Below are 12,910 nucleotides of genomic sequence, written 5' to 3' on the forward strand. Positions count from 1 at the left end.
TCTTTCTTGACATTGCTATCAATAAAATATGTCCTACAGGCCCTAATTTTGTCACCTGGACCAGTCATATGGTCAAGTGCTACAAAGAGGGACATAGGCAAATTACAGTTGGCCCAGAACAGAGCAACATGTCTGACCCTTAAATGTACACCGAAAATGAACGTCAATGAGTTGCATGTCAGGCTCTCCTGGCTCAAAGTAGAGAAGATGTTGACTGCATCACTACATGTCTTTGTTAGAGGTATTGACATGTTGAACACACCCAGCTGTCTATTCAAACGACTATCACATAGCTCAGACACCCATGCATACTAGACATGCCACAAGGGGTCCCCTTCACAGTCCCCAAGTCTGAAACAGACTCCAGGAAACATACAGTACTACACAGAGTCATGACAACATGGAACTCTTTTCCATATCACGTTTTACATGTAATTACACTGCTGAAGGTTCTTAGTGCGTCCCAAATGACAGACCGACTGAGTTCCAAGCGGTCAAAACCATTACATTTTAAGACAGGTGTCTCCAAAGCTGTGTTGTCGCTAATTGTCAAAGATGCATTATGTTGCATTACAAGCACAAAACATTTAACAAAGATGACAATTATGAAAACTGTGGTTATATACATGATCCAAAATTCCATAATCATCACAGCCCTACACCACACACGTGCACACGTCAGTTATCATGAATGGAAACAGAACCTTTGTGATTGCTCTTTGTTTGCAAGGTAGTGTAATATTTCACAGTTATGTTGAAGCTAATCTCTCCATTCATGTGTATATTTCTCTTTCATTCCTTGTGTACCTACAGCCCACGGATGAGTTGTCGGACCTGCCGCTGCGTGTGGCAGAGATCACCAAAGAACAGAGACAGCGGAGGGAGAGGGAGGAGCACAGGACGTCTGGCTCCCATCCTGTGACCAACGGCACATGTGAGAATCAAGGCATGTCTGTCTGTGTGTGAACTGTAGTGTATTTCCAGTGTTATTCTATGGTTTTCTAGCTTGGGAACCAGTCTGTTGGTTTAGCATTTCACTCCCTGCCACTCCTTGTCATGCCAGACTGTTTGGCATATGACACGGAGTACAAGGAGTGAAATGGTAGCCCAATGGGCCTGGATTTCAGGCTGATTATATTACACATCTGTACACTGAACAAAAATATAAATGCAACATGCCATGCTTCACGAGCAAAAATAAAAGATCCCAGAAATGTTCCATGTGCACAAAAAGCTTATTTCACTCCAATTTTGTGCACAAATTTGTTTACATCCCTTTTCGTAAGTATTTCTCCTTTGCAAAGATAATTCTTCCACCTGACAGATGTGGCATATCAAGCAGCTGATTAAACATCACTACACAGGTGCACCTTGTGCTGGGGACATTAAAAGGCCACTCTAAAATGTGCAACATTGCCACAGATGTCAAGTTTTGAGGGAGCGTGCAATTCGCATGCTGACTGCAGAAATGTCCTCCAGAGCTGTTGCCAGATAATTGAATGTTCATTTCTCTACCATAAGCCGCCTCCAACATCATTTTAGAGAAATTGGCAGTACATCCAACCGGCCTCACAACCACAGTCCCCGTGTAACCATGCCAGCCCACGACCTCCACATCTTCACCTGAGACCAGCCACCCGGACAGCTGATGAAACTGTGGGTTTGCAGAAGCTAAGAATTTCTGCACAAACTGTCAGAAACCATCTCAGGAAAGCTCATCTACGTGCTCGTCATCCTCACCATGGTCTTGAAATGACTGCAGTTCGGAATCGTAACTGACTTCAGTCGGGAAATCACCTTTGATGGCCACTGGCATGCTGGAGAAGTGTGCTCTTCACGGATGAATCCAGGTTTCAACTGTACCGGGAAGACTGAGTATGGCGTCGTGTGGGCGAGCGGTTTGCTGATGTCAATGTTGTGAACAGAGTGCCCCATGGTGGCGGTGGGGTTATGGTATGGGGAGGGAAAAGAGGTCAATGAACACAATTGTATTTTATCATAGGTAATTTTAATGCACAAAGATAACGTGACGAGTTCCTGAGACCCATTGTCATGCCATTCATCCGCCCAGATCACCTTATGCTTCAGCATGATAATGCACGGCCCCATGTCGTAAGGATCTCGACACAATTCCTGGAGCATATTTCTATCCTCTGGGTCGACGTGTACCACAGCGTGTTCCATATTCAGCAACTTTGCACATCATTGAAGAGGAGTGGGACAGCATTCCACAGGCCACAATGAACAGCTTGATCAACTCTATGCAAAGCAAATGTCGCGCTGCATGATGCAAATGGTGGTCACACCAGATACTGACTGGTTTTCTGATCCACGCCCCTACCTTTTTCTTTTGAAGGTATTTGTGACCAACAGATGCATATCTGTATTCCCAGTCGTGAAATCCATAGATTAGGGCCTATTGATTTTATTTCAACTGACCAATTTCCTTATGAACTGTAAATCTTTGAAGTTGTTCCATTCATATTTTTGTTCAGTGTATATTCTACATCTTTGGTCATCTTTACTTTGAACTGGTGGTAATATGTCCTTCTGTTTTATCTGTCTGTAGTAGAGGGAGAGCTGGGGCAGATAGACTTTATAGACAGTTGTACAGGAGAGGAGGAAGAGGAGGGTAGGAGAGGAGAAGTAGCAGAAACCATCAGCCTCAGCTCCCAGTTCATGGCATACATTGAGCGCCGCATCACTGGAGAGGTGAGTGTGTGATATAAAATAGAATATATATATCTTTCATCCAATGGGACTTACATTTTTGCTCCATACTCCGCCAACTGGACCAACTGTGTGTGTTCATGAGTGTGCTTGTGCGTGATACTGGCCAGTGTGTACAGGACTGTATTTAGAAGGCTGCGGGCCTGTTCATCACGCCAGAACAGTATGCCATGTTTAATTCAACAGAAACGGCCTCCTGAGTGGCGCACCAGTCAAAGACACTGCATCGTAGTGTTGTGGCGTCACTACAGCCTGAGGTTCGATGACTGGGAGTCCTATAGGGCGGCGCACAATTGGCCCAGTGTCGTCCGGGTTAGGGGAGGGTTTGGTGGGTGGGCTTTACTTGGCCCATCGCGCTCTACCATCTCCTTGTGGCGGACCAGGTGCTTGCAAGCTGACTTCGGTCGTCAGTTGAACAGTGTTTCCTCCGACAGATTGATGCAGCTGGCTTATGGTTTAAGCGAGCGGGTGTTAAGAAGCGAGGCTTGGCGGGTCATGTTTCGGAGGACTCATGACTGGACCTTCTCCTTTCCCGAACCCGTTGGAGTTGTAGCAATGAGACATCACAATTATACATCATGAAATTGGGGAGAAAAAATTATGAAACTACTGTTCTGAATGACCAGTTGAACCTGATTATGGTGACCAGGAAGCGATAGTGTAATGTGTGCTGCATGAGTTTTGCAATTTTTATTGATCAGGCCACACTCCCCAAACAGGAGCAAACGTACCTCCAAAAGGCTGTTGAAGAATGGTGCGCACCGTTTTAGGGAAACGTGTCATTCAGGGCAAAACTTCACACAACATAGTAAACATTGAACCGAACTGAACGCACTCCGTGTGTGTGCGCGTTTGTGGTGTGTGGGGTAAGAGCGAGATCGTGGCTGGTGTATTGATGACTGTCTCTTTGTAGAGCTCTCCAGTCAAGTCCAACTCCTCCAGAGACTCAAGGACAGACGACCCGAGGCGACACAATTCTCTGCAGAACAGGTAGGAAGACGTGTGTGTGTGTGTGTGTGTGTGTGTGTGTTACTGTCGTGTCTCTGTTTGGTTTTTAACAAAACAAATTGACTTACCAAATGACTGTGCGCAACAGACCATAAAATCTCCAGTCTAAATAAAGATCCCTAATCTGTATTTAGTTAGATCACACATCTAACCCCCTCCCTTCTTCCATCTGTCTCCCACCCACCCCCCTCCCTCAGGACTGTCCATGATCCAACCTCTTCTGCCTCTCATAATCAGGTAATTCGAGTTTGTCTAAATGCTGTGTACAGCTTCCAATACTGATTATTACTGCGTAATTACTACCATGATTTTAAACTTGATGTATTGAGTCTAAATGTTGATACCGCCTCTTTTCAACTCCGCTCTTCTCTTCCTCGTTCCGCCTCCTCTCCCTCCGTTTCCCCCCCCTATCTTCCTTCCTTCATCTTTCTCCTCTCTCTTGGTTTCTCTCCTCTCGCTTTGTTTCCTTCCCCTTCCTCTCTCTCCCCCCTCCCTCTGTGTTCAGAGAGGGTCAGGGGCTGGGGTTGGTGCGGGTCTGAGCGGGGCGCCGGGTGGGGGCGTGGAGCGTGTGCGGAGGATGGCCCAGTTGGCCGCCCTGCGGTACGAGGAGGAGAGACAGAAGTCACGCACAGTGCAGCGGGACGCCGTCATGACCTACGTCAAGGTTCCTCCGACTACTATTCATTTTTATTGTTGATTTATGTCTTTCTCTTGTATCACTGTTAGTGGTGGATTTAGTGGGGGACATGGTGGAACGTTATTGGAGTTTACACTGATGCTGTGTATGTCTACTGTAGCCTTATGTTTAAAAATGTTAAAGTAAAAGATAAATATGAATGGCCTCAAATGAATGACATTCTCTAGCACTTTTTCTAAGTAGACTTTTTGGATACTTTTGGAGAGCATTGTGTATGACTGAGACTGGTCTCTCGGTCTCTACAGCAAAAAGTGTCGCAAAGTCCTACCAAGCTGAGTCCCACAGAGAACGAGGTGAGTCCACACACTGCACTCTCTCGCTCTCTCTCTCACCTCTGCTCTGTTTTCTCTCACTCTAAAGGTCTCGCCATGCTGAGTTAATGTATGTGTTGGCATGAAAGGTTCTAGATATAACAAAAAGCATAAGTTTGAATAAAAATTCACAGGGGCTCTCCGAAAACATGACCACGCATTTTCTTCAGCAGTCACGTCCGGTGTTCATTCCCCCCATGAATTCTATGTCATCCCCCTATCAATTGTCCTCATTAATCCGCCACCTCACCCCACACACACATCCCTCTCTTTTGCTCCTATTGTGGTCACATGCTTTCCTTCACACTCCCTCCCCTTAAGTTATACCATCACTGATTCTTGAGGGTAAAGACGAAACATCTACGACCCCAGCACTGTATTGTCATTTAACAATATTTTATATAAGACGTCTTTTTTTGTGCCTACTTTAACATTTGCAGAGCTCTAGACTGCAACCATTTAGTAGCATTTTGCAACCCTTTAACTTCGCTGTGCGAGTAAAATGTTTTATTGGTCGCACATTCTACCTGGTCACCTCAATCAAAACGTCCTATTTTATGGGCGGATAAAACCATGAATTTGTTAAACAATAAAGTGCCTTATCCTCATCATTCCTGTAATGAAAGTGTCTGCCCTGCTGCTGGTACAGCCTGTTTCGTTTGGGCCGGCTGCTGTAATGAGCGAGCCTCTCAAACTCTCTACCCCCTTGTGAGCCTCTCGTGATTATATTACCGTAATTTCCGGACTATAAGCCGCAACTTTTTTCCCAGGCTTTGAACGTCGCGGCTTAAACAATGACGCGGCAAATATATAGATTTTTTTTCCCGCTCAGTTTTTTGGCGGCATGAAGCTTTCATTAGACCAATGAAATTGCCGAATGGGTTAAGGTCAAACAACTTTTTTGTTTACTGTTTCGATTAAATCGAGCGCTCTCAAACTTCCCATCATTCTGATTACGGTAGTCATTTTGTCACCCTGATTCCTGGGGGCACAACAAAGTATTTGCAGCCACTCGACATCAGTGTAAATCGTGCATTTAAGGTGGCGCTCCGTGTTCAGCGGGAGGCTTGGATGACAAGTGGGGAGAAATCCTTCACCAAAACGGGCCGCATGCGAAGAGCAACTTATGGTCAAGTCTGCCAGTGGGTCCTGACAGTGTGGAGCATTGTCAAAAAATCCACTATCATCAACGGGTTTCGAAAGGCTGGACTGCTGCGTGTTGAAGAGGGCTCAGCGGGGGATTTGCCTCCGGATGAAAGTGACGAGAGCGACAATGAAAACGATCCAATATGGGATGAAGCAATTCTGAGGCTATTCAACTCCGACACCGAAGGAGATGGTTTCAGTACACAGGAGAAAGAAGATAGTGACCAATGACTTTCTTGGTAGGCTACTGTTTACTGCTAATTTTGTATTTTTTGTTACAAGCCGTGTTTCGTTAAAGCCTGTGTAAAGTTAATTTGTTTCAATGTACCGGTAGGCACCTGCGGCTAATAGACATGTGCGGCTTATTTATGTTCAAAATAATATATATTTTTTAATTCAGTGGGTGCGGCTTATATTCAGGTGCGCTTAATAGTCCGGAAATTACAGTACATTGCAAAATGCAAGTGCAGGAAGCAACTAGTTGTCCATATTAAAGAGAGGAGGGTCTGAATGCGATACAGATGACATTATTGTGGGAGCACCTCCTCTAAGAGTATGAATTAGGTTTGAATCCTAAGCAACCTGCATGCACATTGTTTGAAGTACAGTAGACAAACATAGCTACTGTAGTAGGTCAAAACTGTGCGCTAGAAACCCTTGGTAGAGCATGGGGTGGAGTAGGCATTGTGGTGCTCATATTCATAATTTTTTGGCTTCAGACCAATGCCTACTATTCACTTAAAACAGTTTTTAATTTCTGGGTTTTTTTTACACTTGAAGGTGATTGTACAGCATAACACCAATACAAATAAAGTAAAAATACTAGAGGTCGACCGATTATGATTTTTCAGCGCCGATACCGATTATTGGATGCCCAAAAACCCGCTACCGATTAATCGGCCGATTTTATTTTATTTTTTGTAATAATGACAATTACAACAATACTTAATGAACACTTATTTTAACTTAATATAATACATCAATAAATTCAATTTAGCCTCAAATAAATAATGAAACATGTTCAATTTGGTTTAAATAATGCAAAAACAAAGTGTTGGAGAAGAAAGTGAAAGTGCAATATGTGCCATGTAAAAAAGCTAACATTTAAGTTCCTTGCTCAGAACATGAGAACATATGAAAGCTGGTGGTTCCTTTTAACATGAGTCTTCAATATTCCCAGCTAAGAAGTTTTAGGTTGTAGTTATTATAGGAATTATTGGACTATTTCTCTCTATACAATTTGTATTTCATATACCTTTTGACTATTGGATGTTCTTATAGGCACTTTAGTATTGCCAGTGTAACAGTATAGCTTCCGTCCCTCTCCTCGCTCCTACCTGGGCTCAAACCAGGAACACATAGACAACAGCCACCCTCGAAGCAGCGTTACCCATGTAGAGCAAGGGAAACAACTACTCCAAGTCTCAGAGCGAGTGACATTTGAAACGCTATTAGCGCGCACCCGCTAACTAGCTAGCCATTTCACATTGGTTACACCAGCCTAATCTTGGGAGTTGACAGGCTTAAAGTCATAAACAGCGCAATGCATTGCGAAGAGCTGCTGGCAAAATGCACGAAAGTGCTGTTTGAATGAATGCTTACGAGCCTGCTGCTGCCTACCACCGCTCAGTCAGACTGCTCTATCAAATCATAGACTTAATAATAATATAATAAACACACAGAAATATGAGCCTTAGGTCATTAATATGGTCGAATCCGGAAACTATCATCTCAAACAAAACGTTTTTTTCTTTCAGTGAAATACAGAACCGTTCCGTATTTTATCTAACGGGTGGCATCCCTAAATCTAAATATTCCTGTTACATTGCACAACCTTCAATGGTATGTCATAATTACGTCAAATTCTGGCAAATTAGTTCGCAACAAGCCAGGCAATGAACGCAAGAGCAGTGACACAATTTCATGTTAGCAGGCAATATTAACTAAATATGCAGGTTTAAAAATATATACTTGTGTATTGATTTTAAAGAAAGGCATTGATGTTTATGGTTAGGTACATTGGTGCAACGACTGCTTTTTTTTCGCAAATGCGCTTGTTAAATCATCACCCGTTTGGCGATGTAGGCTGTGATTCGATGAGAAATTAACAGGCACCGCATCGATTATATACAACGCAGGACACGTTAGATAAACTAGTAATATCATCAACCATGTGTAGTTAACTAGTGATTATGTTAAGATTGATTGTTTTTTTATAAGATAAGTTTAATGCTAGCTAGCAACTTACCTTGGCTTCTTGCTGCACTCGCGTAACAGGTAGTCAGCCTGCCATGCAGGCTCCTCGTGAAGTGCAATGTAAGGCAGGTGGTTAAGAGCGTTGGACTAGTAACCAGAAGGTTGCAAAAACGAATCCCCAAATCCCCCCTGAACAAGGCAGTTATTAACCCCCGTTCCTAGGCCGTCATTGAAAATAAGAATGTGTTCTTAATTTGACTTGCCTAGTTAAATAAAGGTGTAAAAAAAAAAAAAATTGAAATCGGTCGACCTCTAAAAAAATACACAATGACAAATGGCAACCAAAGTAATGTAGTTATTAGTGTTTATTTAATATTAACAACTGATTTTTCAGAGGGAAGTGAAAAAACAGAAACCCATTGAAGCCAATATGGAGTAAACTCTCTTTTAATAAGCCAATCGAACGCTCCTGGAAAATACAGAAATAATCAACCTGTAGCCTACCCATTGTTTATTTACTTTCATTATTGACTGTCACATTAGGTGGCTCGGAGAGCAAGGCATGAAGTGACACAAACTGCTCAGTGTTTTGCGCCAGCAGAGGGCCTGTGCTACTTCTCCCCCTGACATCCTAGTCATCCACCTTGGTGGAAACGACTTGGGATACACCAAGGGGACGGCACTGGTGCGGCAGATGCACAGATTTACAGATGGTCATCCGAATGTTTCCCTGGACAGCGGTGGTCTTATATCGCGCAGTGGAGAAGCTGGATGTTCCTGTGGGACCAGAAGTGCATAGAGAGGGCCTGGCGCTCTGTCAATCAGCTGGTGTCTGCATTTAAGGGAACACAATCCGCTACCCTGCCATTAAGCAGTGTGCCCCTGGGATGTAGGAGTGGAGTGCATCTGACGGAAGAGGGCAATGACGTATTCCTTGAGTTGGTCTCAAGTCTACACCATTCCCTCCATAATAGCAAGATGGAGAACGGTGCAATTGCAGCCCGTAATCCGGGGCGTTCCTGCATATGGGCATAACTGCATCTTTAGATCTCCCGAGTGGCGCAGCGGTCAAAGGCACTGCATCTCAGTACTACAGACACCCTGGTTCGAATCCAGGCTGTATCACAACAGGCCGTGATTGGGAGTCCCATAGGGCGGCCCACTATTGGCCCTAAATCGACCGGGTTTGGATGGTGTAGGCCGTCATTGTAAATAAGAATTAGTTCCGACTTGCCTAGTTAAATACAGGTTTCATTCAATCTGAAGGAATCGCTCATACTTCTATTGGTCCATTTTTAAGCTAGGACTCGGGGACGCAGGCGGGAGCGCTCCAGTACAGTAGGTGGCGGTAATGCACCATAACGTTGGATGCCAACTGCTGATAAACCCCACAGAAGAGGAGGCACGGGCGACATTGCCGGTAGCTAGCTAGGAGACTGTCCTTCGCCCAAGAAAAACTCAGATTATACTTTTATTTCCCTTTTGACTCACATTTTAATTGCATAGACACTCGGAGGAAATCCCAAATTCAGAAACCAATGGGATGCTCGGGGTGGGCCGCAATCTCACACTATTGGCAAGACGCTCCCAGTAGTAGACACCACTGTCCCTGTCTGTTGCCACTTGAAATTAAGCATACACCGTGCATGCGGGCCAATGTGTGTCGGGACTGGAAAGAGAATGGTCAAAATGTTCTGAACCCAAGACCTTCAGATTGGTTGCCACAGTCATAAACCCTGCCTATTTCTACCATATATCTTTAGTGGAACTGAAACCATTTATGAAGTAAGGGACATTTTAATAACCTAATACGATCACCAAGCATGTCCCAACCCCTAAAATTGCAAAAACTTGCATATGTAAATAAAAACGTTAAACTCTCACTGACCGACAGGGCGCGGCCATCGTCAATTCGGTGGCGTCATCTTCGTGTTCACGTCTCGCTGGCAGCTTCTTTAGATGGCAGCTAGCTCATAATGGCTTCAACAGAACCAGCTCAAAATATGCGTAAATGGGGGACTAACTGTATAGCCCCAGGCTTAAGTAATGCATTTTACACAACAGGAGGAGTCCACTACCATGCCCTACCACTCAAGCGACATCAGTGTTGCGACAATGGCTTGTGGCTATGAAGCGCCAAATAACTAAATAAACCTGTGTACACGCGGTTACTAAAGGTATGATAATGTACATGTTCTCTATGCATTTACACATCATTTAGTGCTAGGGAGCTTAACCATGCTACAGATATATATTGCTAGCTTACTTGGCCAATTACCTAATTAACACATTACAGTAACCAGCAAACAACTATCTTGGCAACTTGTGGGCGACACAATTCACCAGACTTCACTTAGTTATTTAGCTGGCTAGCTTTCCTAGCAAACAAACGCACTGCCTCGGAGTAGGTTTTGTTTACATTCATTGACGTTTACGGCATCCACGTTCACCCAATCGATACACATCAAAATGATCAAACAGTGCTGTGCCAATGCGGGATAATCTGTAATTTAGCTAGCTACTTCCTTACTAGCTAACTAGCTCTTCTAAAATGTAAACAAAGCGTTACAATACCTGCTGTTTTATAGGGCGCTCCAAACCTTCTGCCCGTACATCCTTCAGGCATAGCATGGCCACCTCCAGAAGGTCTCGCTCTTCACAGAGCATGGTGAATAGCCTGTGATTAACATTACAAGGTTGTTGTCCTGGTCCACCACCGATACCCATGTCATGTAGGGCTGCTTCTTTGCAACAGATCTACTCTGACAGTGGGCATGGCGGTGACCTACATTCTACAAGTACTTACGAGGTGTTTGGCAAAAGTGTAATATTTTGCTTTTCTGGCATTTAAAAGTTTCCTTTAGCTGTATATCGTTAAATACATACAGTGCATTCGGAAAGTATTCAGACCCCTTCCATTTTCCCCCCACTTTTTGTTACGTTACAGCCTTATTCTAACATTTGAGGAAAGGTTTTAATTGAATCAATCTACACACACTACCCCTTAATGACAAAGCGAAAACGGGTTTTTAGAAGTGTTTGCAAATGTATGAAAAATGTAAACATTACCTTTATAAGTATTCAGACACTTTGCTATAAGATTAGAAATTGAGCTCCGGTGCATCCTGTTTCCATTGATCATCCTTGAGTAGTTTTTACAACTTAATTGGAATCCACCTGTGGTAAATTCAATTGATTGGATATGATTTGGAAAGGCACACCTGTCTATATAAGGTCCCACAGTTGACAGTGCATGTCAGAGCAAAAACCAAGCCATGAGGTCGAAGGAATTGTCCGTACAGCTCAGATTCAGGATTCTGTCGAGGCACAAGGGTACCAAAAAAGGATACCAAAAAATGTCTGCAGCATTGAAGGTCCCCAAGAACACTGTGGCCTCAGTCATTCTTTAATGGAAGAAGTTTGGAACCATCAAGACTCTTCCTAGAGTTGGCCATACTGAGCAATCGGGGGAGAAAGGCCTTGGTCAGGGAGGTGACCAAGAACCCGATGTTGACTCTGACAGAGATTCAGAGTTCCTCTTTGGAGATGGGAGAACCTTCCAGGAGGACAACCATCTCTGCAGCACTCCACCAATCAAGCCTTTATGGTAGAGTGGCCAGACAGAAGCCACTCGTCAGTAAAAGGCACGTGACAGCCTGCTTGGCGTATGCCAAACACACCTAAAGACTCTCAGACCATGAGAAACAAGATTGAGAAACCAAGATTGAACTCTTTGGTCTGAATGCCAAGCGTCACATATAGAGGAAACCTGGCACCATCCCTACGGTGAAGCATGTTGGTGGCAGCATCATGCTTTGCGGATGTTTTTCAGCAGCAGGGACTGGGAGACTAGTCAGGATCGAGGCAAAGATGAACGGCGCAAAGTACAGAGAGAGACCCATGATGAAAACCTACTCCAGAGCACACAGGACCTCAGACTGGGGCAAAGGTTCACCCTCCAACAGGACAGTGATCCTAAGCACACAGCCCAGACAACGCAGGAGTTGTTTTTGGACAACTCTCTGAATGTCATTGAGTGGCCCAGCCAAAGCCTGGATTAGAACCCAATCTAACATCTCTGGAGAGACCTGAAAATAGCTTTGCAGCGAAGAATGCGAGAAACTCCTCAAATACAGGTACAGCTTGTAGCGTCATACCCAAGAAGACTCAAGGCTGTAATCGCTGCCAAAGGTGCTTCAACAAAGTACTGAGTAAAGGGTCTGAATACTTAGGTGAATGTAATATTTTTTGTATTTTATTATAAATTTGAAAACATTTCTAAACTGTTTTTGTTTTGTCCTTATGGGGTATTGTGTGTGTGTATGTTTGTAACCGGTTCTGTGACGCTACCTTTCTGTGTTGTGTTCTGGTGAGGTTTCGGTAGAAGGGAAGGCGCTGGACACAATTCTGCCGGTTGTCTCTCTTGACTGCATAGAATGGATACAAATGCAAGGAAAACTTTAATGCTGCCATCTTGACTCCCATACACAAGTATATTGCTATTGCTATTAAGTGCCAAATATTTATTGGAGTGTACCATTGTACCTGAGGCATACTAATGAGGCAGCAATGGCATTTTTGACATGACCGGACAGGTAACAAAATGAACAGCTAACTTAACACAAACAGCAGGGGTTCAAACTTTAGAACCCAGTTCTTACATTTGAATATAAAAGTTGATTTTGACAAACAAAACTATGCTACATTTTATCACTGGGACCCTCAGGATGACAAATCAGAGCAAGATTACTGAATGTAAGTATATTATTTACCTTCAGTGGTCAATGTATCAAACCAGTTGCCGTGACAAAAGTTTTGTTGT

General features: G+C 43.8%; 1 protein-coding gene across 11 annotated transcripts in view; it reads left to right on the forward strand.

Moving 5' to 3' along the window:
* The window catches only part of LOC115162869 (leucine-rich repeat and calponin homology domain-containing protein 3), an 81,647-nt gene that overhangs the window by 48,648 nt on the left and 20,089 nt on the right, over positions 1-12,910 (forward strand). For 10 of the 11 annotated variants that reach the window (XM_029714335.1, XM_029714331.1, XM_029714332.1 and 7 more), the window contains exons 8-13: positions 814-946; positions 2,570-2,712; positions 3,644-3,720; positions 3,936-3,975; positions 4,244-4,402; positions 4,681-4,728. In XM_029714335.1, the coding sequence (XP_029570195.1) occupies positions 814-946; positions 2,570-2,712; positions 3,644-3,720; positions 3,936-3,975; positions 4,244-4,402; positions 4,681-4,728 (600 nt within the window). The remainder of the gene's footprint in view (positions 1-813; positions 947-2,569; positions 2,713-3,643; positions 3,721-3,935; positions 3,976-4,243; positions 4,403-4,680; positions 4,729-12,910) is intronic. The other variant, XM_029714333.1, reaches the window with a different exon arrangement.

This window comes from Salmo trutta, chromosome 26 (genome assembly GCF_901001165.1).
Source record: "Salmo trutta chromosome 26, fSalTru1.1, whole genome shotgun sequence".
In the NCBI taxonomy this organism is placed as follows: domain Eukaryota; kingdom Metazoa; phylum Chordata; class Actinopteri; order Salmoniformes; family Salmonidae; genus Salmo; species Salmo trutta.